This window comes from Orbilia oligospora (assembly GCF_000225545.1).
Source record: "Orbilia oligospora ATCC 24927 unplaced genomic scaffold scaffold00079, whole genome shotgun sequence".
NCBI lineage: Eukaryota > Fungi > Ascomycota > Orbiliomycetes > Orbiliales > Orbiliaceae > Orbilia > Orbilia oligospora.
In genome coordinates this window covers 1,467,049-1,494,165 of record NW_011645636.1, presented here as the reverse complement: position 1 = coordinate 1,494,165, position 27,117 = coordinate 1,467,049, and the positions used below count along the sequence as shown (strand labels likewise).

Sequence of the window (27,117 nt, the reverse complement as noted above, 5' to 3'; positions counted from 1 at the left end):
GGCATGAGAACTTCCTGGGCGTTGGTGCAGGAAACAAAATATCACCATCTTTAACCACTAGAATATATTTATCAGCTTTATTATTGATAGAAAATGAGAAAATCTATGTGAGCTATGTTTTACCTCCGTGTAGATCAGCAGCTTTCGTGACCGGGGTGCTACTAGCAGCATCGGATAACAATAAACTTCTTGGTTCAATATCTTGAAAAGACTTTGTGAGTAATTTTATAAGGCAGATATATGTATTTCGAAGTGGAGGAAGCAGTTATCAAGCGTAACACATAACGACCTTGTCTCGTAAAACCAGACGGACAATGCAATTAAATCATTCCTTTAAACGGTAAGTTTTAATTTAAAAATTATAAAAACCAATTATTTAAGTATGGATTGGTTCATATGGGTGTCGTACGCTGAATTCTCTTCGAACCTTCTCCGGGTCCGATGCCTATTTCTGATAGAAATTAGCTAGCCGTCTAAGGTGAGCCAGCCTACGAAACCGGGTCACTGGGTTCACAACACAGGTGCTTTCGTGCAATGGAGAAAATATATAGGACTATACGCTTAGGCAACAGAAACGCGGGTTTGCAATCGGCTTGTATCGATAGCCGGTAAAGCCCGAGTTTGGCGAGTGATCTGAGATAAATTGATATTGATATGATGATTTGTCGATATCTCGCCTCTCGGATTAGTAGATTGTAGATTTTAGGAGTTTGGATGCATAGATGACCAAACCTAGGCGAACCTAGGCGAACCTTTGGATTACATCGATTGGGAAATTTCGAAAGTTGAATCCTGTGATAATACTCGATGCATGCCTAGGCTGTGCGTATATGCACATCTTATCTGATATCCTGCATTATTGATATAGGTAGTGATTTTATTAACTCCGAACAGCCCTTCGATGCTTCTATGGTTTCTAGAAAACCAGGCTTCCATAAGCATGGTCGCCGTGTGCATTAGAGCTGCATGGAGTGGCTGGCAGGCTACAATGTGCTTTTACGAGGTTAACACTTTCGCGCACCTCGTTTTTTTATATTTGCGCGCACGCGACCCAAGAAAAAAAATTAAGGGTCTGTGGTACCTATCTGCAGGGGCAATTTTTCTTCTTTTTATTACAGCCGTTCATTTAAATGTGTAACTAGTGGATTAGTTCAGACGAGCTGGATTTGAGGTTGAAAGAGGCTCGTAGGTCATTAAGTGACGCAGCGCCTCGGAATTCCCAAAGAAGTTCGGATCAAAGTCTTAGCCTATAAAAAAAATTTTGCTGCCTAACACACACCTCTCACGCTCCTGCAGTTCCAGCACCCAACCCGTGTTTGATGTTCACCGGAGGCAAGCTTAAGAACTCGCCGGGGCATATTTATTTTATCACACGTGGATGAATAATCCCATGGGTTTTGAGTATTCGATTTGGTAGTCAAGAATTTTTTCGGTTATAACTCGTTCATCTATAGACCTTTTTGGTCAGAGCGGGTCAGCCGTATATTGACCTGTAACGTCGAAACACGGTTTATTCTCCTCGTCCCGAAGTGCAGACATGTGAGAGAAAAGGTTGTAATTAATCGATCAAAAGGTTCCTTACCTCAATTGAGTTAACGCACAGAAGTTCCCTCGCCTGTCAAGTCGTATAATCAAAAGATCTACAAGCCTGTAGGCCGCGGCCGTGTGTGCTGTCTCCAAGATCCCGAGAGCTCGTCACTTGCAGTTATTGACAGGTGGTTATCAAATTTATCGCTATCATGATAATCATCCATCCGTTTTTTGCGTCAACTTCCATGCCGATGATACAGATCGATCGGTTACGGCACGCATACAAAAAATATGAATAACAAATAAAAGCGCTCAAATCATATTGCGATCCTCCTACCCAAATCCATGGCGAACCATATCCTTCTTATTATAAAAATACAAACCGCAGGTGGGATTTTTCGATATCTGTTCGTCGTCCATACAAAAAATGCTTGCACACGGGAAACCTGAGCAGGGGCTATCCAAGATCTTTTACCCGTTCTGGGTCCCCAGGCTGACGCCCATGACCTAATGGCTTGCTCGCTTCGACCACCCCGGATTAGTCGAACAACGCTTGTACTCGCAGCATCTGGTCGGGCGGTGCTGGCCTGTCAAGAAACACACCAACTTAGTTCTAACGTTCCATGCATTGCAAGAGGGGCCCTTTGCCCAATTCTTTATTTTTTGTTCGGCGGCGCCCCCAAGGTCTCAAGGCAAGACACACCTGTCGACAGCTGCGCATCGGTGCGCCAAAACTCCACTCTCCAATCGTATTTCCCATCAGGCTCTCCCTAATTTTCCAAGAAGAAGGGTGCGACATGTCTCAAATCTGCAGACCGTTGATCTTCTGCCTTTTTTTCTTTTCCCTCAGGTGCAAAAGAGGTGTGTGGGGACCTGATGTGAATGGTAAAGGCGTTGGAATTCGACAGGCAGAAACAAGCCACCGTGCCCCTCATACATCAGAACGTAAAATACTGCTTGCTAGACCTACATCAGTATGCATGAGCTTGGAAAAGCAAATGGAATGAACCCGAGCGAAGCTTGCTACTTATTCTTGTAGTAGAATTGTATGCTAGACCATTTTATGCATGGTTCGATTCACCTTGTTTCGCCATGACATGAAGAGTTCACGAACTATATATGAATAGAATGTTTCCCTTCAAGGGCCCTGATGAAAAAGGTCTCGTTTCCGTTTAGTCGCTTATGCAACATCATCATCCATCGAGGAGAACAAGAACGATCTACCAGGATTCAATCTTAAAAAAAGAACCCATTCAGCATTTTAATCCCCTTACGAGCTTCCAATTTCTCAAAGTATACGACAAGAGCCTTGGCCCTTTGTTCATTCTAGCTGTTCGAGAGCCAGTTTTGTCCTGCAACTTGCCTTTAAGCTACTTAGCTATTCCGACAAGTGTGCGGCATCCGCAACTACCAAAGTGGGATTAAATTAGAATTTTTGCATAATACCGAGGGAGATTCTTCCATCCCCCAATTTTTTTTTTAGCAGGGACATTCTTTCATTCTTCAATTTTTCAGTCATTCACTCCAGTCATTCATACACTCTTTTATTTTTTTCTTCCCGTTACACTTTTACAAATAGGATTTCCTTTTTCGACTTTCCTCCGTCGACGGCGAAACATTAGCAGAAACATCGACGGGATCGCGATATCTCGAACCTACATCGATACCGATATATCTAGCGTCAACGACTGTTAACATCGGTTACCGCTTTTGTCAAGTTACACAGATATTTCACAACGCATTTCAAAACTCCAACAAGTCCTATATCCTATATCCTAATCCTACTACGCTGTAAAGAATAACTTCAGCTGCACTAAAGATAAAAAAAAATAAGGACTACACAGTCAATAAGGTGGCTTTATTCTAGTCCTAAGGCCTCTTGTAGGCCCTTGTGTCTTTAGAGGCCGTAACGGCTTCAGACTTGGGAGGATTTCATCATTTTTGGTTATTCAACGGATCATAATACCCCGACGCAACCATGGCGTTCACGACACTTTCTTTTACAATTGCCGTCCTAAATCTGATCGGTAGTCTTTCGTCGTTCCTTGGGTCTGGATTTATCGTAGTAACTTATTTGCTATTACCAATCAAACGACATTTCAGACATTCTTTGATTTTGAATTTAGCTATTGCAGGTAAGCACCGGGAAACTTGCATCAGGATCATCCGTTAAACGTATACAATGAAAGACTAATATACGTGATATAGATTTCATAAACAGTTCGAACAACTCCACATCTGGTCTCTGGCGTCTTATCAACCGCCGCGAAATCCCAGACAGCCCTGGCTGCGTCGCCAACGGGTTCCTCGGTCAGCTCTCCGTTCAAGCAACAGACACCTCCATCCTCGCCATTGCCATCGTCACAGTTTGGTCCCTCACCCGCAAAACCACAATTTGTGAAACCCTTCCAAGGACAACAACAGCTCTAATCTGCGCTGCAACATGGATACTCCCCATGACCACCTCCTTCATCACCCTAGGTATGAACCGTTATGGACCAGTTTCTGGAAACTGGTGCTGGATTAAAGCCGAGCCATCGTATTTTCGATATGTGATGACACATGGCTGGCGGTTTGCTTTCATCTTCTGTGAGATTGTTATGTATACATATCTACACTTCTATATTCGAAAGCGATTTGGTGCGTTTTTGGATGCGAGTCGGTGTAGTTCTCATACCGGTCGATCGACGGTTCGCGATGTGGGTACGGAATTTAGAAACGATTCTATGGCCATCAGGTTGGATTCTGTCGCTGCTAGAAATGATTCTTTAGCTCCAGCCGAGGGGCCACAACGATCGGATTCTCAAATGCCATTCAGCATCGCCGACGAAGGTGATATCAGACCCGTTGGAGCCCGAGGACAAGATTTAGAATCCGGCGAGGCATATGTCCGAACCGAAGTCTGGATTTCCGAAACATACGACGATAAGACACTACCGGCACACGCAGTCACAACTACTATCTCCAGCGCAAACAATAGCCTTGACCGACCAGCTACAGATCTAAGACCCGAAACTGCAAATACCATCGAAAGCCGTCGACCAAAATTCAGTAATCCATTCGCACATCGTCGAGCTGATGAAGATGATCATCTTGCGGACGTGGACGTCCATGACGAAAATGAGCGGAAGATCAGACAACAAAACGCTTCGCGGTCGAGAAGAGTTAGGAGGATTTTACTTCTCAATGCATATCCGGCGATGTACATTCTCCTGTGGATTCCTGGCATCATAAACCGTTTGATTGAAGCCTCTGGTGGAAAGAGCTCGGTAATGCAAATTATGCAAGCGAGCACACAGTTCGTGGGGTTGGCCAATGCAATCACATACGGCTGGAACGAAAGAGTCTGGAGACAACTAAAAGACCACATCGCTGATCGATGGGGCAGCGATAGGAAGAGAAGTGTAGAGGAGCTTGCCGTGCAAAAGGTTGAGCTTGAGAATAGATTAAGGGTCGGGTTGAAGGGTAGCAAAGAGCGTCTCAGAGAAATCCGAGATGGATTGAGGAGCCCGAACAAGAGGGACGACGACGAACTACCCCTTGACAACCACGGCCAGTTGATGTATATCAATGGTGCGTGGCAGTGGAGCCAGACTGCGAGCATAAACTCTCAAGATGGAGACGCAGATGACCGTGAGGCTTCAAGAGACCCAGAACCGAGAAGAGAGTGATTCGCTAGCTGGAAGTTGATATTTAATGTCTTTCATTTGTTCTTTATATCCCATTTAGCGATTTATTTCCACGTCACATTTTCTTTTGTTATTTTATTCAACAAAATAGTTACTTACTTGATACCCCTGGAAGGATGATATAGTGGTTGACTTCATAGAAAGTCTGGAATTAATGCGGGTTTATATTTAACTACACCAAACCATAATAGACCTATCTAGATACCAAATATTCAACATGATACCTAATGATAATGACAGAAAAATGATATTTTCTTAATATAATATTCAATAAATATTTTACCAAGAGTTAAAGTTGCATGATAGATTGATTGATAAAGCGACTCAGGCCAAGAGACTCCACTAACTAATTATGCCCACATACCGATATCGATATCGAAGAAACCCATGCAGTACATGTATGGAGCTACGTAAACAGGCGCATCGTGAGCCAGCTTCAAAGATCTTTCCTTCGGGTGTTCGCTCAAGCAAGCGGCAAAGCTGCGTTGGATGATAAAGTGCAACATCTTGGCGAAACGTCTATTGATATCGCTAGCAATTAACTGTCGACTTCACATCAGCCCCGCCTGATCCCCTCTACCCCGAAAATGTAACTAGACAAAGCGCCTTTGGGACATTTCTCGAACAATCCGATTGAATGGAAAAGTCCCAAGATGAGGACTATACTAAAGCGTGGCTAATTGAAGCCGGCTTAGACGATGACATAGAAGCTAGCATGTTTCATGAAATGTTTTCGCATTATCGAGATGGGGTGCAGAAGTTGAGGGAACATAACATTCTAATTGATCCTGATATGGATGGGAGATGGAGGAGGGATGATGTACTTGATGAGGAGTGGAGAGAGAAGCTGAACAGTGGTAAAGTCACGACAGTTCAATTTTATAAGCTTAATACCGCCAGAGTTAGCATGCTGAAGGTTTTAGAGAATATTCCAGCGGAGGAAAGAGGGTTTCCCTGTGACAGCCTAAGACTTTCAACTAGCACCACGGATCTATTAGATCCCTCAATGTATCCTATCGTCTACACAAAGACATTAGCCTTAAAAAATGGCGAGTTTGAATCAATATCCCTCCCACTAGGACACGTGGATGAAGGACTTGACGATCTTTATTGCTGGCTACCAACCGAATTCGAAGTCGCCGCGACAGGTGGTAGTACAAAGATTGTTTCGTACGTACATCAACAACCTATCACTCCTGGGTCATGATTTCCTGTTTCGCCCAACTTTCGAGAAGCTTTTTACGGAGTTCATCCCATTGTTCAACTACACATTGGCAGACCCAGGTTATAGGGACCGGTCATGGGATTGGAATCGGTATTCTGCACCTCAATGGGGTAGTTGCGGATATGATCTGCAGAACGAAGTTGGCTGGAGGGATCTGAAAACCCTTGCGCAACGCCGCCTTGAAGGCAAAACGGTCAAGGTTATGACGAGGTTGTTGAAAATATCTTTATTATCAGAAGATGCTCATTATCCCGGTGATGAGTGGCATGTGGACGGTATGATGGTACGGAAATAATTCTGTTGCCGTATTAACTCTGGTTTCGAAATTTCTCTATGCATGCATAATTAGTTATAAAACTAACAAGAGAAGTTAATCGTCCCTAGAACGAATTTAGAGTCGCCACTGGGATCTACAACTATGCGAAAGAGAATATAACCGACTTTTCTCTTAGGATACGTCACCAAAACTACTACCATACGATGCCGTACTATGATGGAATTAGACCTCTGAGGATAGTTGACGACTATGCCCCGGCTTTGATGAAGGTGGAAATAATTACTAGCTGGAAATTGAAGGCTAATAGTTCTCCAGATCCTAGCTTATAATTTGGTGTGTGCAGGTGAATCGCGCCATAGTTTTCCCGAGTGTATATGAGCACTGTTTTTCTTCCTTCAATCTAGAGGACCATACAAAGCCTGGGTTCGCTAAGATGGTTCTTTTCCGTATTTGCAATCCGTACATAGACCCGGATGAGGTATGTGTTCCTAGTCACTAACTAAAAAATTTTTAGTTCACGGAAATTGATATATTTTTTGATATAGCTCCCATCCACTCGAACAATTCCCCCACAGCAACCAGGACAACATGAGCATCTGCTCCGCCAAAGTATCATTGGAAAAGTATTTCCTGAGGATGTCTTTCAAGAGATCTTAAAATACCTTCGTGGAAACGTCATGACGGCGAAGGAAGCTAAAAATCACCAAGAAACCTTAATAATGGAGAGGGGGTTTAGACTGAAGGAAGGTCTGTATTATTGGTATTGAACTTGACATAGATATACCTTGTACTTATGAAAGTTACCGCTTAATGAACATTGGGTATTTTGACAGTGGTATCATTGATACCAAGGCATCTAGGTCAATATTATACGATTTTATTTCCTTGGTTCTGTACAGATGTGTACGATCAGTACTGGATCTTTCTAAAAAGTGCATTATACCTTGAGCTTATGAATTTACGTAATAGCACTATAGCCTTCCAGTTGCATGTATGTATGCACATATGCACAGCAACGTGATTGAAATCTAAGCTCACTCTCGGGCGCCAGCCCGCACCATCTGCGACCAAACATGCAAAATATTTTGTACCACGACCATCTCTCTGCAAGGAAGTGGTTTCTAACTAGAACTCTCGCAAAAACAAAAATCACAAAAGCAAATGAAATTTCGAAATCCCATTCAATTTCCAAGCCTCCAGCCATTTAGTCCGTGGTAACACAAGCAATTAGTAGCCAGTGACACGTATATACGCCATACTAGGTATCTATCAACCTAGTACCTGTTGTATTGTTGGATATTTCATGTGGTATAGAACCTGCCTCGCCCGAATTAATAATTCTGGCGATGCTAGCATCTTACCTTAAAATTACTTATTCGGTTATGCAGATCATACCAGCAATTCGTTGCTCGCGCATCGACATGCATATATAACGCGCTGTGTAACGTCGGCATGTGTACCGGCATATGCGCATGGACCGTTAGATTAACCTGGCGCTCCGAGCTCTATGATAACCATTCGCCTCAAAGTGCGAGCTCCCTTCTATTGCATCTGAAGTCGCATAGATTGACACGTCAGAGTGAAATATATCGCTAGATAGAATTCTAGAAGGGAAAGATATGTTGTTGGAAGAGGGAAGGAAGGTTAGAGTGCATGGTATCTAGATGGTGAGTTTGAAATGACTTACGAGAATTTGTTAACCGTTTTGTACGCATACAACATCACAGAATCTAGGCCCGTTCGAATGATGTGAATGTTTTTTTTTCAAAGAATCAGTAGGTGCTGTGGGCTCTAGCATGCATCATATAATATCCCAAAGGCTTTCGAGGTGTCCTGTATAGTTTCGAAATGGGAATCTGCGACATTCCAACCATAGCCTTCTACGTAGACCCAAGTTTTTGAGAAACGAGAAAACCTATAGAACTCCGGAGCACGGTACAAGTTTATGATATCGATCTCGAGATCGCAAAGCGATCATCCTTCGTCGACAAGTTAAAACGATATGTATATTATAAATTCCCAATATAATACTAACAAAGTAACTTACAAGATGAAATATATAGAAAACATATGACCAAAAAGTAGACCAAAAAGAAATCCTAATCCTAATCCTAATCCTATAACCTCGTATATACTCCAAACCTCCTCGTCAAAATGAAAGAGAGAAAATTTTCAAAAGAAAGAACACAAAAAAAGAGGAGGAAACAAATCCAGCTAACGATCCGATACCGTCGAATTCCGTGTCTATAAAATTTTTTATGTTGAAGAAACCCTCCCCGAAAAACCTAAACCGATGAGGAAATAAAACTGTGATCCTACCCAAAAAGCTTTATGTGCATTTTTCCAAACTCTCCAAATCTATCAATATATATTTATAAAGGGCCCAATTACTCAATTCGTCTTGCCATCCATCAGGATCTCTAGGAATCCTGCCCATTCTGCCCCTAATCCTTCCCACTGATAGTCGTATCCTCCGGTAACACCGTTTTCGACTGCCACATTCCCGCCACCAGTCAGATCCCAATCCACTGCGGCTGCTCCTGTTCCCCCAGATCCATTCTGTCCGTTGCCGTAGTCGGCAGAGAACCACTCCCCAAGTTCATTAACCGCAAAGTCGCTCATCCCTGCCCAAGAATTACTACTGCTATGGGGTGAGTTTCCGTTAGGTGTCCCATTTGGTGCCGAGTACGTTCCATTACCACCATTACCATTCTGAACGTGTATCTTTTCGTATCCGGAAGGCGGACTTGCGCCTCCGAACTCTCCTTCACCGCCGACTTCAATGGTACTTTGTCTTCTGCCCCTTTTCTCGGGGTCTGGCCTACCAGGACCACCTCCGTTGCCAGTGGCAGCTGCAATCTTCCGCTTGACAGCAGTCGGGCTTCTGGCGGCAGCGTTGCTGTCACTATTCACTCTCCTCAAAACCTCGCGGCAGAGAACCTCGAAAGTCCGGACATATTTCAACCCGCTGCCGTCGTCAATCAATGGCTTCGCCATCAACTCTAGGGTCCGTTGGCATGTCCTTAACATTTCTTTTTGTTCCTGTAGCAAGGCTGCATCATTTGCCCGGGTAGTTTGAATACTCGGTAAGATGATATCACTCTGCTCGTCTCGGGTTCTTTGCTGGGTAAGCAGCAAACAGTAGAGCACACTGATACCTGCCACGAAAACTCTATATAAGCGACCTCTAGCAGGTTCTATATCACCCATTGCGGAATCTTTCTGATATAGCTTGATGATCCTGGTAGCAGTGACAAAGCAGATGTCAAGAAGATCACTCGGCGGGTGGCCAGTGGGGCGGGGGATGAGGTCAATGATCGCTCGAACGAGAGTCAATTTCTCTTGGTAGAAGTGTAGGTCGAACCAATCTTGACTAACGTATGCTCGACTCATTGGAACCGCACTTACTGGCGGTGTCGTGGGAGCGGTGATACGCCATTCTTCGAGTTCGATAACGAAGTCTTCGAAAAATGTGTACATCTTCCCAGGGGCGAGGACATCGGCGATATGGTCTTTCGGCTGATGCAAAAATCGTCCGAAGAGGGCAACGTTCATCCGAGATGTAATCTTCTTCAATTTAATATTGTGAATAAAGAATGCAAGTTCAGATTTGATATTTCCTGTATGCTTCGGTGTATAGTGGGACATAAATGTTGGTAAATCCTCAGCTACGCCAATGAGCTTCTCATCGTCAACGTCTTCAGGTAGGTCAACTTTGATGTCTTCATCTGAGATACCGAAAGGGCGCCCGAGGGTTTGCGAGGCGTGGCGATCAAGAGAGTAGCATTGCCAGAAGAGGCGGCGTCTGATTTGCTCCTCAAAGGCAGGCATCGAAGGCGTAAACTTGCTGCGAGGAGGATTCAAGTGCATCTCATTTTCAACACATATACGTAGACAAAGATTCGAAATGTACCAAAGGCTAAGACCAGTTGTGCAGAAGAAACCGAGACGGGCAATGAAAAGAAGGTTTGTAACACCATCTACTCCATGGAGACGAGGAATACCATCGATATAGAACATAGCATTGGCATAGAACTTCATGGGATTGACGGTATCCTTTTCACCTTGTCGGAAATGCCATACCGAAGCAATTGCGAACACCATATAGGCGCGGAAATGATCTTGGGAAGACAATGGACGAGCATTGCGGATTCCCAAAAGAGATTCACAAACCCGGACAATCTCGGATCGGGCGATGAAGGGATGTTTTGGTTGGGCTTTCTCGAGGTAGGTACGAAGGAGTTGGAGACCGAGATCCCGGGGTGGTGGATTGGGCGGGGTCGAGCGTTGCTGACTGAAGCTTGACTTGCCGGCTGGAGCCTTGGCAGAGGACTTCTTCTTGGAGGAGAGCAATGAACGGAGAAGGTTTATATCGCTATGGCGAGTTCGGATAGCTGCCAAAATCGAATTGATAAAGCTATTCGTCAATTAGTAAAAGATTTAACTTAATGTAATGTCACACGAGGGGACGAACTTGATTCCGCTTCCCTCGCCAATGAATCTGGCTTCGCGGTCGTTGGCATCCTTGTCCTTTTGATTGATTCGCTGGATACCCGGGCCGTGAGGGATAAGAGACTCGGGGCGAGTGATCCCGCCTTTCGGAGAGCTGTTAACAAGAGAGTCGTCATGGAGAGCGGCTTCGTCGAGACTGGTTATACGAGAGATGCTTTGCATGTACGACTGCAACTGGCTTATGCGATCTTCTAGCGACTCGACGTATCTACAATTTTTTAAAAAAAAAGAAGAAAAAGAGAGAGTTAGATAGTGATTGATAGAGAGTCTTAATCCATTGATTAGGAATGACATCATACCCTCTATGGTATTCCTGATGGCTGGTGGGGTTGGCGATTGTGCATGCTTCGTTGGCCTTTTTACAAGCAGTACATTGTGGTGATAAAGCATCACACTATCAATCAATCGGACATAATCAGTTAGAATACACGTGAAACGGCCTCTGATCAGGGCCAGAGTCAAACGGGTATAGACGAGACAGAACGGTACCTTGATCTTCTTGCTCCTGCATCTCTGACAGGCAGGCTGCTTGTAGAGCAGAGGAATAGCAGGAGAATCGGAGCCCGCTTCGGACTTTGAGCTAGCTCGTTGGGGTTCTTCGGAGACGGGGCGGGAGGACTGAGATCTGGCGACAGGCGGGAACTTGGCGGAGTTGGAGGCTTCGGGAGACTGTGACAAGCCGTCCTGCTTCTGGCGTTTTGCGGGACGCTCGAAATGCTCATCCATGATGCTTGAACTGAGGCTGTCGACGGGGTTCTTCGATCAGGAGGAGGAGAAGAGAGAAGAGATGAAGTTGGGAGGCGGTTTCGGCGATGTGCCGGCAAAACTCTGCGACAACACAAAAAGGGCACACGAGCAGGTTGTTCTCCTCAATAGCGAGTTCATGAGCGATCAAACAGTGCAAATGCGGGCAGCGTAGCGTCAAACCAAAAGCAAAGCAACTAAAATAAAAATAAGGAAACCCCAATTAAAATTAAATGGAGAACGATAGTAGATGGATGGTGAATGACAGGTATTGATTGGGGGGGTTAGCTGGTGGTTGGTTGCATAGATTGCGTATAAGAGAGATCTCGAGAGTGAGCTCAGGCTCGGTCAGGCATTCAGTCAGTCAAATTAAGTCAGTCAGTCAGCGGAGCTTCAGCTCCAGCTTTGAATTGATCTGATCTGGATTGATATCGATGACGATAATGGAAGTTAACGGCGACGAAAGAAAAGGAACGTCACAAAAGGGGGCGGCGGATGATGCCAGCCTAAAGAGCTGGTGACCTTTCTTTTCTCTCTCGAATTATTTCTCTCCACTCTGTTCCCCTCTGTCTCCGTCCTGCCTTTTTTTTTTTTTTCGCACGAGGCCCCCAATCTTTCTTTTGGGGTACATAGCAAGCAAGCACCTTGGTTATGTCGTGTAAACTTTGCTTTGTCCAAAGCGTGTCCGTGGTGTGTCTGTATGTACGAGAAGGATGCTCCTTTGGGGAATGCGCCACCGTTCCTTCGCCTACAATAGCCAATTGGCAGGCCCGCTCGGAGTCGCCTTTCGGCATTGCAACAGATATTGGGCCAGAGTAAACCAGAGTTTGGGGGTCAGCTGTCGCGAATGTGCCCAATTTTAGGCCACTGTTAGCTGACTGCTCCCCTTTCAGCATATTTGTGCACGCCCCGTGACCATGAAAAAAAAATTAAAAAATTTCAGGTTCCCGCAAAATCCGGGGAAAGAGCTCTTTGAGATCGGAAAAAAAGAGCGAAAAGGGCGTGGGGATGGAACGCTCCATGTTCCTCGTCGTCTCGTCTATGCAGGAGATCATTGAGGAGCCGTTCGAGGGTGTATCCGTGTCCATAGTACAGTGTATGTAAGTATTTAGTATGTGGTATGTGTGCGTACCCATGTGTGAGAGTGTCCTCGTGTCCAATGCAGTGCAATTGCAATTCTGGGGAATTCTTAGTAGGGATTCTGGATGCACCCGAGAATGCACATATCCCAGACTAGACTTTTCGAATTCATCGTTGGCCGTTGATGGACAGCGCTGAACTGACCATTCAGCTTCAGTTCTCTGGGTTAAGCTTATAGACCCCGACCCTTGGGATTTTCGTCTCGAGCTGCATGTCGACACATGATCCGTCAATAGTCAAAGCTCTAGAAGCTTGTAGCTCTCTCGAGTGCGCACTAGTTGAGCTGTCGAGGTGAAAAGTCTCGGAGAACAAGGTGAGGATGCAAGGTTATCACACTGGCGTTTGCAACTGCCTATTGCAATTTGGGCAGGACGTTTTTCCAATTGACAATCCCATTTCTAATCATTTTCGTGAAAAGCTAAGGCGATGGCGAACGAAAACGAAAACGAATCGATCAAATGAATATTTCTTTTGTTTCTTTAATTCTTTCTTTGTTGTGTTTTCTTTCCTTGGATCTTTGATCACACAATGGTTAAGCAATTAGGCGTTTCGAATTCTCTCGACGGCTATAGGCGGAGAGAAAGGAATGGACACATTTTTCGGGATGCATGCACATGTACATATATGTACTATACATACGCAACAGGGTTTAGATACGATAATCCGTACGTACTTACATAAGTACATACATACATAAGTATCTGCAATGTGTCGGGATGTGTGTGTGTGTATGTGTGCGTGTGTGATGGTGATGCCTCAGACGGTATGCTTGGAACGTTTCCTCGCATCAGTCTTTGCCAAACGAGCATGGTTTTCATTGGCTTCGGTCCAGAACTTGATCTGGGTCTCTAGCGGGGCGTCGAGTTCGAGCGATGTGAGTTTCAACTGCCATGCATCGTGGTAGAGCTCCAACTCTCCCCTGGCCTTGACCGTAGAATGCAGTCGTGGCATGTCTTTGCTTGTCATACTATCTTTCCGGGCGACGGCATTGATGCATTGGCCACTGCCGTCGTCAATACTGAACAGAATCTTCTTTTCGTGCTCGTCGATGGAGGTGACAGTCCCCACAATTGATATCCAACGAATGGGATGCCCATTGAAGGAGTATGTCGATTCCGAATCAAACGATGGACTCAGAGACACTAAAGAAGCCGTGATATCGCAGATGTATAGTTTCATCCATGACTTGTATGTTGAAGACTTGTTGACATCGCGGCGGCGGGGTGGGTCCATGTTGATTCTGATTCTGATTTGAATCCGAATCCGATTTTGATAAAGGGTCCACCAGCACCACTACCACCCCTTTTTCGATTTCACGTCGTTGGCTGCAAACGCAACGTACTAAGAAAAAGGGTCCTAGTTTAGGCCGTCGCTAACTTAAGCTTCCTCCGAAGCATTAGCTAAGCTCGTGCTGTGCCTTTAGTGTGCTGTTGGTGGAGTAGTTCTGGCGTTTCTTTTGGTGCTAGTTAGTTTGGTTTTGGGGGGGGAAGTTGCTGGTTGTTTGCTGGGGAGGCTTTATATTGCTGCCAAAGCCCGTTCTCATCGCAAATTTCTTCGGTCGTTCCCCGACGCTACTCCAAAACCACCAACCTCCATCGTGCCCCCCAAAACCGACACCTGCCGACGACTCTGCTGGCCTCCTCCCGCGACCTAGGTCACTGAGTCTACGAGACTCTGAGTATATATATACAGGGGAGATACCTTCCCGCGACAGCTATGACGGAAGATAAGGCTGCGGCTGCAAAGGGTGCCAGCCAGCTTATGCAAGATGCCCTCTCCAACGGGAAAGGCGAAATGCCTATCGCATGCGAGCGATGTCGGCGACGAAAGCAGAAGGTATCAACTACAATACCGTCTTCGAGTATACTAGTCTGATTAATTGGATGACAAGTCTTCTAACTATTCTTTGATACGAAATACAGTGCGACCGGAAGCTGCCTTCGTGCTCCAACTGTTCTAAATCTGGCCACCAGTGTAATGTTCCCGACGTAACGGACCGCCGTCGAGCCGCTGGCGCTCAATCGGCTCGTCTTCCAAAAGGTTATATCGAACAACTTGAGGCACAGGTCCGGTTCCTGGAGAGTAATATCCAAGAGAAACTTTCGTCCCTCCGAGAACAGCACGGCACACCCGAATCCCAACCGTCCAAGCGTCTCAAACTCGACGACGGTGCAGCATCATGGCAGGACCGATACATGCAAGGCCGGATGGAACTTGACGGAGAGGAAAACCTTCTCATGTTGTCTGCGACTGCTTCTATGACCCATGCTTCATCTGTTAATTCGCAGATGGAGCTTCCGGCTCCGGCGATCCATCATGATGTCTCCACCCTTCCGACAATGTCCATACTATCCCTAAGCAACATCGGCGACTCGAATGAATCAGGACCTTTCACTTTCTCAAAGGTACTGAGTAGCATTATCCGTAGTGATGGGCGTAACCCAGCCCTTTCTACTCGGATAAATCCATTCTTCACGGACCTTGCAGATGCTATCCCCCATGTCCTCCCAGATATGGCAAGCCAACTTTCCGGCTCAACGGGTAGAAAACACATGGACAAGTACTTCCGAATGGTGCAATTCCGGTACCGAGTACTTGACCGCAAGGATATCGAAGAGTACTACGAAGGATGGGTAAATAGGCAATCAAAGCAAATGGCACGGGCGGAGAGTGTATCCAGTGCCCGATCTGCCCTTCAGGAGGATAACTATCCAGGATCATCGGCGACTAGTCAGGCGGGTGGTCCCACCCAGGCAGTTTCCGGTGACGGCTCTGGTTCACATCCGGATTCACCCATTAAGAATTTTATAATATACATGGTTCTCGCAATCGGGATTACCCTGGATGAGGATTCGGCTTCTCACTCTGCCTTCTTCTCCAACCATTTCCTCTTCGCCGCCATCCGACATTTCGAAGCCGTCCTTGAAGGCTCTGAAGGCTCCAACGTTGGAACTGACGATCCAATTGATACTATTAGAGCACTCCTTCTACTCGCCATATACAGTCTCTATAGTCCCTCCGCTGGTCCGACATGGCACTTTATCGGCCTCGCAATCAGGAAGGCCATATGTTTAGGATATCATATGGATATGGTACAGGGTGAGGATGGTGGCCCAGTTGATGAACGTGTACAAGAAGAACGACGCTGGGTATTCTGGACAGCATATGTGCTCGATAGATGTATCTGTCAAGCCCTAGACCGTCCCTTTAGTATACAGGATACCGATGTTACCGCCAAGTTGCCAACTCTTTCCAAAGAAAACCCACTTGATGTTTTCGCCCTACACTTCATCCGCTACAATCTTATCCGCACCGATTTCATGACCCACCCGACCAAGAATTTTACCTACCATCAGACCAACCTCCTCTCCTGGCGACAATCGTTCCCTGTATTCCCGCCATCGATAGATCAGGTTTTACGGGATACGATCAGAGACTATTTTGATGGTTTATATTACGGCGCATTGTTACTCCTCATCAAGCCCAACGAAAAGTACAGGCCTGTCGACTCTAGCCCGCTTACGCCAAGTAACGGGCTTAGTCTAACAAATAGCTCGATGCAAACATCGCAAGATCATCGAAAGTTATCACATATTGCCTTCGCATCAATATACGTCCTCCGTAGTGCTGCTAAGAGAGTGGAGCTGAGCAGCTTCATTAGTTGGTTGATTGGTTACAGGGTATTCAAGGCAGGATTAGTGTTTCTTAGGAGTGTCTTGATCCTCAGTTCCTTCAGGAGGAGATACTGCACAGTTGAACAAGGTATATCAGAAGCATCCGTATAGTCCAAAATTATGACATGCTAACATAAATATAGTGTCGTCCGACCTTGGCTCTGCAATGGACGTTCTCACCGCCGTTGGTTCCAAATTCGACGATCTAAAACGCTACCGTGGTGTCTTCCGCATCTTGAAACGCGGGTTCGAGAAGTTCCTCGAAGCAGAAAAGATGGGTACAAGACCCCCACAGTTCTCAACGAGCGATATAGACTTTTCCGTCGTGAACATCGGAACCCTTAAGAGCCTATTAGAAGAAGTTGTCGAAATGCTGTGCGAGATGAGCAGTATCCCACCAGTACCACCTTCCAACGCTGGGAGCGAAAGGGAGCGCTCCAATAGTGGCCTGGTATGGAATAATACCGGGAACAACAACGATATGACCAACAATGGTATGAGAGTTTCAGTCAGCAAACCCTTCGGAAACGGAGCCCTCATGACGCCGCCATTGACAACGCCGACGGCACCCGGCGGATCCACCGGAAGAGACGGAATGAGAAGCGGCAGTGCACCTGCTGCTACCCCAGGCGCTGCGAATACCTACCCCCACCATAATGGGGCAAATACTAATCGCTCACCGAAGGGCAATGCTAATGGTAAACAAGGCTCTCAGCCAAATATTATGGGAATGACGGATCCTACGGCTGTAAGTGTAAAATGGGGCAATAGTGCTGCGGATATTGGTGGGATGGCTGGCGGAGCTACGTGGAATGGCGGAATGATGGGGATGGGGATGAGAGGTATGCCAGGTGGGTATACAGCCCCTAGCGTGGAGATGGATATGCCAGATAAGGACTTGTATGAGATCCTGTTTGGAGGTGGTGGTGGAGTCGGAGTTTAACAAATGATACCATGATCAGTTCTAAAGACGTCGTTTTTTATATTTCCCCTTTTCTTTATTTTACGTATGAAGTTAATGCAGTTTTAAATATCGGTTCTTTTTTTTTTGGGAGGACTTCTGGGATTTTGATTTAGAAAAAAGCTTCAAGCATATATACGTCTGTACTTTTTGTAATTGGAATGTTGGGATATCAACACGATATTAGTGTTTGGCGTTTCGTTTCTTTTCTATTATGTGCTATGAAGAACAGGCGGGTGAGGGGTACTACTGATTAAGCATTTATATCTCAACTCGACTGTTACTAGTTTAAAGAATTCTATACTTTTATCTTTTATAAGTTGTGCGAAAATATATATATCGTAGATCATTAAGGGGGGGAGTATATAACTCTAACTACAAAGGGCTTATATCATACAATCATCTTTATACAAGAATCGGTCAATCGCAAACCACCAAGATTAATAATGTATAATGCTAAAGCTGAAATATGACCCGAAAATCTCGACTAGGATCAATCAATCAAGTAATCAACCAACCAATCAAGCACCAGGGTAAAACAAAGGCCAATTACTCCACATCGCGCCCCAAAAGTCATCACCGACAGGATCCATAAAATCAAACCCAATACTGGGCGGCAACGCCATCTGCTGGTCATCTGGCCCTCCCATTATCGGCTGCATAGGTTGAATACCCTGACCACCACCACCTCCTCCTGCTCCAGAAGTTATTATAGGACTTGCGTAATCCCCCATCGCACCGTTATTCGGTCCTCTAGGTTTATCCGAATCAAACTTTCGCTTCAAAGATTGAAAAGCAGTTGTTGGTGACGTCCATCCTTTTGCCAACGGAGTACCACCGCCTGGTGTTGTGGCGCTGATACTAGTGCTCCTGGTCCTGGCGCTACTACCGGTTGCGGCTGTTGTTATTATACTTCCGTTTGGAGTTCCGCTTGTGGTTGTGGTGATGATGCTACCACCTGTGCTACCGGCTATGGTTATTCCATTGCCAACCAAACTACCTGGTGTAGCGCTGACGGCGTCCTTAACCGCTTCTTCAATCTCTTCTTCCCGTCTCACCATGGCAAGATACCATTCTTTCATTGTTCCAAACATCCACATTCCAAAATCGTATAAATCTGGGGGTACGATCTCCTCAACCCCGTTGGCTTTATATCTTTCTCTATCCTCATCTCGGATGGGTAATGAAGGCCGATGGAGGATTTTACAGATTTCAACCATTCGGTCGAGATATATTTCCATCTTGACCGCAGCGCGAACAACAGAGGTATCCCAGCCGTCGACGTTGGATGGAGACGGGATGAGGGCTATACCTGGTCGTGGTTCGGGTTCGGGTGTTGGACTACGACTGGGTACTCCCCCATTAGGGTTGTACATTCTCCGCATGAACTCTCTTTTCTTCTTTTGTGCTGCTTCTGCAATCATGGCTGGGTGTGGATTTAGGGTTGTGTATTGTTTACTGGAGTATTGAATGACTGTTTTTTCTTTGATGCTGCACAAGTCGACAGGTTCTGTACCGCCCAATGCGAGTTTGGAAAGGACGACGAGGGCATAGGAGATGCGCATCCAGCAGGGGGCGGTCATTCTGCGGTAGCAGCTGGGTTCGCAGCTAGTCAGGCAGTCGAGGTATTTTTTGGTATAGGAGAGACATTCGGAAAGGATGCCGATTCGTTCGGCGGTATATTCTAAGGACGCGGTTGGAGCATAAGATGCCGTGGAGGCGGGTGGCGGGGTCATGTGTAAGCCAATTTCGTGGAGGTATATTCCCATCACAAAGATAGATGGGTAAACCGAGTCGACTATTCATAGCGTTAGTATAGACAAAAAAAAAGAACTTGGGGCAGGAGCCAACATACAAGTTGGGTTTCGAGGGTCAAGGAATTGGAAATCTTGCTCAAGAATCTTCAGTTGAGTTTGGAAAGCCTTCAAACTCATTTGGATTCTCAATAGATCCTGCTTGCCGGCTATTTCAGGTTCGTGGTACCGGAATGTTTCGCAAACGTCTTCTTGGAACTTTTGTAACCGGAGCATCATAACCATATATTTATCCGACTCGAACTCCGGGCTTTCCACAAATGATTGTTGGCATCTCGCCATATAGTTCGAGAAGTGGAGAGGTATCCGCTTGCGGAAATCGATCGATAACCTATGATGATTTAACTGAATGTCAAAGCAATGACTTAATGAAGGGCACTTACGAACTAGTAAGCCACCAGCATCCCAAGAATGCTCTTCTAGTCTCCTTATTCCTAAACTCCTGCTCCTCTAACTTTGCTGTGCTCTCTGCAGGTTCCGATCCGGCCTCAGAGAACATCGGGCTTGCAACGTTCCCTTCATTCCCTAAAACACCTGTCGGCGGTTTTACTTTGTCTGGTTTCCGGTCGTACCCCAAGTCTGTTACTAAACTTATGAATAGATGCGCCATCTGTAAGAATATTTGCGTCCTTGGTGAAAAATGACACTGAAACCATGACAAATAAAGTAACCCAGCCTGTAAAAGTTCCAGGCTCTTTTCACCATTCACAAAGATCCTTTCACTGTACGCCTTTCGAAAGTCCCTGTCTAGCACTATCTGAACCCTTTTATCAATCCCCGAAGCGGTACACAGTATCGCCATTAATAGCATCGGCTTCTCCCTTCGTAAAGTGGTGGGGGTAGTTCCTGGCGGTATGACGTAGAAGGGAAAATGTGCAGACATCTCTGTGAATAGCGAGAAGTATTGGTCGGCCTGGGCTTCGGTAACCAAATTTCGACCAATTACATCCTCCAACGGGACTTTGATCGATGGCGGCGGCATAATAAAGTTGAAGTTGCTGCAGTTGACGTCCTGTCGAACCTTCTCCTGCTGTCGCTCTATTTCCTCGTCCCTTTCTCGTCGTTCCTTCCGTCGATGTTCGAATTCGTCGTCCTTAGCTTTGATAACACTAAGGCAAGAGCCTACATTGAAATCCGGCATGGTGTTTTCGTTGACAAGACTAGCGATGGCACCTTTATCCCCATTGTGATATAAACGGGACAAAGAGGGCGCGAGGTTTGCAAGTCCAATAGCAGCTTGTTCTTGATCGGAGAGATTTGGTGAAGAGTTATTGTTGTTGTTAGATGATACCGATTGGGCGCCAGTGAGTAGGGCGACTAATCCATCAAGCTTCTTCTCCATTTCGGCGACTCTTCTATAACAACTCATGTACTTTAGTAGGCTATCCTATTGCTCCGACAAATAGGTATGGGTATACGCACGCCTTGGAGGTGCCCTTCCCCCTCACGGGCCGAGGGGTGGGTTCTTCGACAATACATTTCTTGTTATCTCGTTGACATCTAACATTTGATTCTCTGATTAGTTTTCTGATGCTGAATGTGCATGTATATTTTGCATGAATGTTATCGCAAAGCTTGCAGAGCATCTTGTGTATATCAAGCAGCAGAACAAGATATGCATGAGCAAGCGTGGGCAAAATATAGTTCGGCCGTAGACGTCTACAGGTAAAACCAAGAGGTGCGGATGGATATATTGTGCAATTATACCGAAAGAAGCGGCTAGGCCATATTAAGACTTTCAGGACAAAATACGTACTTGACACAAACGCCACTAACGGTCCCCGGCCGACAGGCAATCTTCTTTGTCTTACAGTTAGTGCAAGCACGAGCTTTGGTATTTCTCGGCCCAGTGTTGGGAGTTACAGCCGGAAGCAGCGGTGGCGGCGAGCGAGGTTGCGCAGAGGAGCTCAAGCTCGAGCTTGTGGAATTATTATTGTGTTGGGGATGATATGAGTGAATTGGCGGTAAAGCCGCTGCGGATGACCCGGAATTCATCATTCCAGTTTACTCTCTTGCGAATGTTGGCCAAAGAGGGTGTTTCGGCGAATAAAGACGCCTGCGCGCCCCGAAAGAATGCTAGTTCCGAGTGGATACGGCCGAGGCAGCGACAAGTGCGAGTAGAGAGAGGTTTGACTTTTGACTGAGCAAGTCAGGGTGGGAAACTGCAGGTAACGTCGGCGTGCAAGGGGTCGGATGCAGGACCAGAGCTGGATCTGAGATCGTAAGGTGAGAAAGGAGAGCAAAATGACCTCCGTTCGGACCGAGGGATATAAAAAAAAGTTAACCCGCTGGCCTCAGGCTTAGCCTCTCGCTGCTGTTGGTCAAAAATGTCGAATTCAAGTTTCAAAATTAGAAAAGGGCTAACTATTGTCGTCCAGGAAGGCAGGCGGTGGTTGGGTATATTAGTTCGGAGAGCCGTCGACAGATCTCGAGAACAAAAAAGGATATACTCCAGGAATAAGTCGATGCATCGCGATTCAAACATTATTTCCCAAATATGCTGACAAAGCCACTTCTGGAAAAGGTGAGAATCCCGCCAGTTCTCCGGATTCCGTATTCGCAATGCCCACTTTCCTACCGGTTGTTCGGTAATCAATTAGACTCCGCCCTTGAATGCCACGGTTTTATTGGCCACGCGGGGTCAGCGGACCCTTGTAATCCCGGAGTCCGTTGTTCTCCGACGGCTTGGCTGCCAATAAAATGCATGCTTAGAAATCTGCAACTGGGGAATTGCGTGGCTTTGATGCACGTTCTTTAACTTTTTTCTCCACATGGGTATAGCTTCATATAGAATTTTATATAGGTATTGACGTTTGCCGACGGCCGGCTGCATTCCTATATCCATATGGCCATATGGGTGGATGGATGAAATCGGAGGTTTGCCTTCGCGCACTGACTAGTTCTTCTGTACGTAAAACGAACAAGATCCCAGGGTAAATTGACTGTCAGCTCCAAACATTAAGTTCTGGTATTAAGTTTCGTCACCACATTCACGAATTCACCAGCTATAAAAATTTGGCCTCGCATGGGAGGCCACACCTTCGCTGATACTTCAGCCCGGCTGCAGCTGGGATATCAAAGAAATGTTGACTGCTTACCATCTGTTTGATCCAGCAGGCATAATATATATATATCGGGGCGTCGAATCGCCGTTGCCTTTCGGGATCATAGTTCCCCCTACCGTCGGCTCCAGTATCAATTGTATGTACTGGATTAAGCAACTGGAATATCGAATGCATATGCAGAATCCAAGTTTATGTATGGCTCGTTGGGTTAAGGTTGATGCATCAAGCTTGGTGACGGATGCTTTTTGTTTGTCCATTTTTCTGTTTGCGGTGAATGGATGCATGGATCTTCAGTTAAGGCATTTAGACCCAATTGTCAAACGTCCCAGGCTCGAGCTCAAGCCGCAGCCATTTCTACTCAACACCACTATTATTATCAACGTACTAACTACCCTTCTCCGGCTTCATACTTCATTATTCTATTGGTAGCAGGCGATAAGAAGTGGATATACCTTTTAAGCTTTTACCCTGCGATAAAATACATAGCGTACATGCCCAGCCTAGTGCCTACCTACCTAGTTGTTGCTTCAAAAATACAACGTTTTTTGACTAAATATAAAGATGCACTGCTTTCGAAATGAAACCTGTCCACTACATATTTGCGCAATATTCAATGGCTATCTCCTAGACTCGATATGTATTACAAAACTGGGCATGGATTTATATAAACTTATATATAGTGGAGTAAGTCAATAGTTTCTATTTTTAAAGAAGTGGTCTCTGGACCTTTCCATTGTACAGGTAACGTAGACATAGGAATGAATTGAAGAACTTGTCTCGTAAATCACTCCTATAACCGTTAGTATACAAAGTGTCCTCGAGGCTATTCATCAGTTTTCTCGGGGATAGGATTTTGATGTTATCGGACAGCTAATTCTCGAAAGCGAATTTAATTTTCCAACTAGATAATTGCGGATTTAAATTATGTTTTTGCAAAAGAGATGTCTGATAATTTATAGGATATGGGATTATTTCTAGGGTTCTGACCAGACAATCTTCTGATCTTTGGAGCCTAGAAAATCTGGGGAGAGCTCGATTGCTCGAAACCCGGGTACTGATTTGTGCCCTGATACTTATAGCCTAAGAGCCGATCGATTTCCGGTGTTAAACGGCCCTGAAGTTGCATAGGCTTATCGGTATCTTAACTGAGTAGCTATTTTAAGGGAATGTAGTTTCCGTTTCCAATCTATTCTAGAAAGTGTATTGTTTTGGATTCCCATATTAGCCCAAGTACTGGTACATAAATTTACCGACAGTATATTTTACCTTCTCGCGATTTCAAATATGCATTGTCATGAACCATACCGTCGATATCATAATATGACAATATTTTAATTATCCCAATATTCGATTATTCTAGAATATATTGTTCAAGTTAATTACTAATATCACGGACTTCATACTCCGTGAGCCGAATCCGCGACCCGGGGGGGGGGCATTACGTAATTTTCGTCATTCAAGATGATATTTCGTACCTCGCGGTAAGTTCGAAATCTTAAGTATGCATATGAGTAAAGATTGTATTCTTTCTACATTCACAATACTAGTCTTAAGATGTAGTCTTTCTTCACAGTTGCGACGAGTTTTTGACTCTTAGCAGTCCCCAAGAGTGTGTATGACCACGACGAGGGGAGACTTGCTATTGTAAACCTCGGCGGAGCATAGTCGATTTAACTTCTGGGCTGTAAGACAAGTAGTTAGTTTCCAACATATACTATGTTAATTAATGAGCATATGTTGAATTTGAAGCGATATTTAAGCGGCGTTTAGGCATTGCACATTGTTTACCTATCTGTACATAACTCTTGCGGCCGATGATAAAGTTATATATTCTAGCACTAGTAAGATTAACAAGATTTTACAGGCTATGAGCTTTTAATTGTGGCTGATTATCGAATTCACTATACGGTCTCTACTATAGTATGGACTGAGCCAACTTCGAACCTAGTTGTCACGTTTGCCGTTTTGGCTCACGTCAAACATTTTGATCGAGAATGTAATGTTTACTCTTCTTGTGGGGCATGTATCAAGATATAAGATCGATTGACTGTTAAATTTCACCGCTCTGGCTATCTCGAACACGTCATCAAAGATCCTCGTTGCATTTTGGGGTCCTGAGCGCTGTTGAATGGCCACCTCCTTGGATACTACTGCTATAAAACTCAAAGTCAGTTGCAGTTAGTACTAGCTACGCCTCAAAATACAACAAACACAAAATCCACGCAAGATGCCTTGCAAAGCGACTTCAACGTGTCCCTTTAACAGCCCAAAAGGGTTCTGCCGCGACCAAGAAGTCGAGTATTTGCACATATGGCTTGATGCTACCAGAAATAGTCGTCTTTCTCTGTTGCAAGAAGCACGAAGGTGGATTTTCCTTGAGCGGGTTGTTGATCCCCAAATACGATTCAGAGTTCTGCATTCAATGATTTTGAGGGGGCACTTACGGCCGAACCAATAGCGAACGGATTGGAAGCTTTGAAGAGGTCTGGCAGACGCGAAACTGTTCTATGGGAATGGGATATCATATTGAGTAAGTAGCTATATTGTGAAAAGTTTTATATATAGTGTATCACGAGTCTCTGGTTATTCGGTTGGAGAGTAAGCAATAGTCTCGATTGAAAATATGTAAAATTAGAATATTTCAGCTGGTAATTGCAAACACGGATGTAAGGATTTTAGAAAAAGCAACCTATGGTACGAGACTGTACCAATATAACTTGTTTTGCTAGGGCCCACATAGATTTTATTTTACAGAGCAACCTTCTGTGAGAAAGCACTCGAGGCTACAAGGATGCATAGTTTATTTTTGCTTTCTATAAATCTAAATTCTAGACGCGCGGCAGAACATAAGTAGATAAATACAGAACTTCCAAAAACTAGTGTACCCTGGTCTCGTTGGTGTACCCTCAAATCTCCACCGTTGATTCTATATCGGGATAATAAAGAAACACGGTTACATCAGTGTGCGAATCAACAACCGCTTTCCCATCAGGATCGGGCGCACAGTTATATACAATATGATAAGAGCACTTTGGCACAACTTCATCTTCCTCAAGTTCTGGCCGTTCTAGTAGCCTACCTCCGCGGAAAAACTCAAACCCCAATGCCTCTCCCACTAGGACCCTCTGATTTCCTTTCGCTGTATTGGACTCGCTTCGTCGCGCAAGCTGATGGCTCGATCCTCCAGGATAACGAGTGACGAGATTAATCCTACGCCCCGAAAGCATAGTATCTTCTGCGTTTGGAATGATAACGGGATCATGCAGGTACTTTTTGAACTTCTCCGTGTCCGCTAGTATATCAGGATCATCCGGTTTAGGCGCTTTATCGACATTATATTCCCCCAGCTGTAACCAAGATCCCGTGCCCCAATCTATTTTCTTGATTGTACCTCGTAAATATCTCGAATGCCCCACAATGGCAGAGTGGATTAAGAATGGTGCCTTTTCAGGAGGTACTGGAGCAATGAGTCCTAGGTCTAACTCCTGATGGGCTGCGATATATTCGGCATCAGGGTAATGTGGCTGAACATAACGTTGCTTGAACTTGTTGAAAAGCTTTGTTTTCCATGCTTTGCAGACTAAGATGAGAGTTGTATATTGTGATTTTTCGGCTTCATCTAGGATGAGGTATTGAATTTCACGGGGTATGAAGATCATATTGTTTGAGGATAACTGGATCTTAGCTTAAATCGATGATAGGTATTATAAACTTCAAAGATTAATGAAATTGACATCGAACAACTGGATTTCAATATTGAAACGTAGTGAATGATGGTAGAATGTTAAACTATACATGTTCGAATATTCTTTGAAGCTTATCTCCCAACATGACGGTCGTGTGATAACAAAAAAAAAAATCTTAATCCATGTGACGTGGCTGCTACTCCTTCGGCCGGTTATATTCAGAGACATACACATGAACACCTTATCGTCGTGCCCCATATAGTGGTCCATAGTGGGTCCTAAATCCCGGTTTCAAGTTAGGTTGTTGCAAAAAGGTGGGTTTAAATCCATATGCCAAGCCGCGCGCGGACGTCAGTTGTGTGTGGAAGTTGTGTAACTAATCGCCAGAGTTTGCGACTTTTGTCCTTTAGCTTAAGCGCTTGAGCTAACTAGAGATAACCGGGTCTCGCCGAAGGAATCACGAGGTGCCTTATCTCTGTTTTTATTGACTAATGGATTCTGGCCTTTTCTTCGCTGTGCCCCCGAGTATTTTCTAAACGATGTTGCATATCACCTCAGAGACTTCTGTGAAATTTCAAGTGCCATTTAAGGGGCTAAGAGGTTTAAGATGCGAACTCGACGAATTTCATAAATTTATCGGTGTATAGAAAGTAGTGTTTCCAACCGCGGCCGGGAAAGCGGATTATTTTCCGGAAGCTGTCAGTCTTCTACTCTACATCAAAACCTTATATATAAAAAAGTCCTAATCAAAGTTTAAGCTAGTATTCTAATCGGATAAATCGGATAAAGCGATTTGCACT

The 27,117-nt window shown here is 45.0% G+C and overlaps 8 protein-coding genes across 8 annotated transcripts; 4 read left to right on the top strand and 4 right to left on the bottom strand.

Moving 5' to 3' along the window:
• Nucleotides 1-3,508: 3,508 nt before the first annotated feature.
• Nucleotides 3,509-5,201, top strand: AOL_s00079g452 (uncharacterized protein; the record flags this gene model as incomplete). The annotated part of the gene is made up of 2 exons (XM_011124327.1): nucleotides 3,509-3,665; nucleotides 3,739-5,201. 2 exons carry the CDS (start codon nucleotides 3,509-3,511, stop codon nucleotides 5,199-5,201), a joined length of 1,620 nt encoding a protein of 539 aa, XP_011122629.1.
• Nucleotides 5,202-5,856: 655 nt separating this feature from the next.
• On the top strand, nucleotides 5,857-7,050 carry AOL_s00079g451 (uncharacterized protein; the record flags this gene model as incomplete). Its single annotated transcript, XM_011124326.1, has 3 exons — nucleotides 5,857-6,389; nucleotides 6,511-6,727; nucleotides 6,829-7,050. 3 exons carry the CDS (start codon nucleotides 5,857-5,859, stop codon nucleotides 7,048-7,050), a joined length of 972 nt encoding a protein of 323 aa, XP_011122628.1.
• Nucleotides 7,051-7,154: 104 nt separating this feature from the next.
• AOL_s00079g450 (uncharacterized protein) lies at nucleotides 7,155-7,488 on the top strand (the record flags this gene model as incomplete). Its single annotated transcript, XM_011124325.1, has 2 exons — nucleotides 7,155-7,199; nucleotides 7,267-7,488. The coding sequence occupies 2 exons, from the start codon at nucleotides 7,155-7,157 to the stop codon at nucleotides 7,486-7,488; spliced, it is 267 nt and encodes an 88-aa protein (XP_011122627.1).
• A 1,624-nt stretch (nucleotides 7,489-9,112) lies between these two features.
• Nucleotides 9,113-11,959, bottom strand: AOL_s00079g449 (uncharacterized protein; the record flags this gene model as incomplete). The annotated part of the gene is made up of 4 exons (XM_011124324.1): nucleotides 9,113-11,138; nucleotides 11,196-11,441; nucleotides 11,533-11,627; nucleotides 11,723-11,959. The coding sequence occupies 4 exons, from the start codon at nucleotides 11,957-11,959 to the stop codon at nucleotides 9,113-9,115; spliced, it is 2,604 nt and encodes an 867-aa protein (XP_011122626.1).
• A 1,914-nt stretch (nucleotides 11,960-13,873) lies between these two features.
• AOL_s00079g448 (uncharacterized protein) lies at nucleotides 13,874-14,350 on the bottom strand (the record flags this gene model as incomplete). Its single annotated transcript, XM_011124323.1, has 1 exon — nucleotides 13,874-14,350. One exon carries the CDS (start codon nucleotides 14,348-14,350, stop codon nucleotides 13,874-13,876), a length of 477 nt encoding a protein of 158 aa, XP_011122625.1.
• Nucleotides 14,351-14,833: 483 nt separating this feature from the next.
• On the top strand, nucleotides 14,834-17,734 carry AOL_s00079g447 (uncharacterized protein; the record flags this gene model as incomplete). The annotated part of the gene is made up of 3 exons (XM_011124322.1): nucleotides 14,834-14,953; nucleotides 15,040-16,879; nucleotides 16,935-17,734. The coding sequence occupies 3 exons, from the start codon at nucleotides 14,834-14,836 to the stop codon at nucleotides 17,732-17,734; spliced, it is 2,760 nt and encodes a 919-aa protein (XP_011122624.1).
• Nucleotides 17,735-18,273: 539 nt separating this feature from the next.
• Nucleotides 18,274-20,908, bottom strand: AOL_s00079g446 (uncharacterized protein; the record flags this gene model as incomplete). Its single annotated transcript, XM_011124321.1, has 3 exons — nucleotides 18,274-19,550; nucleotides 19,608-19,897; nucleotides 19,950-20,908. 3 exons carry the CDS (start codon nucleotides 20,906-20,908, stop codon nucleotides 18,274-18,276), a joined length of 2,526 nt encoding a protein of 841 aa, XP_011122623.1.
• A 4,629-nt stretch (nucleotides 20,909-25,537) lies between these two features.
• On the bottom strand, nucleotides 25,538-26,290 carry AOL_s00079g445 (uncharacterized protein; the record flags this gene model as incomplete). The annotated part of the gene is made up of 1 exon (XM_011124320.1): nucleotides 25,538-26,290. One exon carries the CDS (start codon nucleotides 26,288-26,290, stop codon nucleotides 25,538-25,540), a length of 753 nt encoding a protein of 250 aa, XP_011122622.1.
• Between the last annotated feature and the right edge of the window lie 827 nt (nucleotides 26,291-27,117).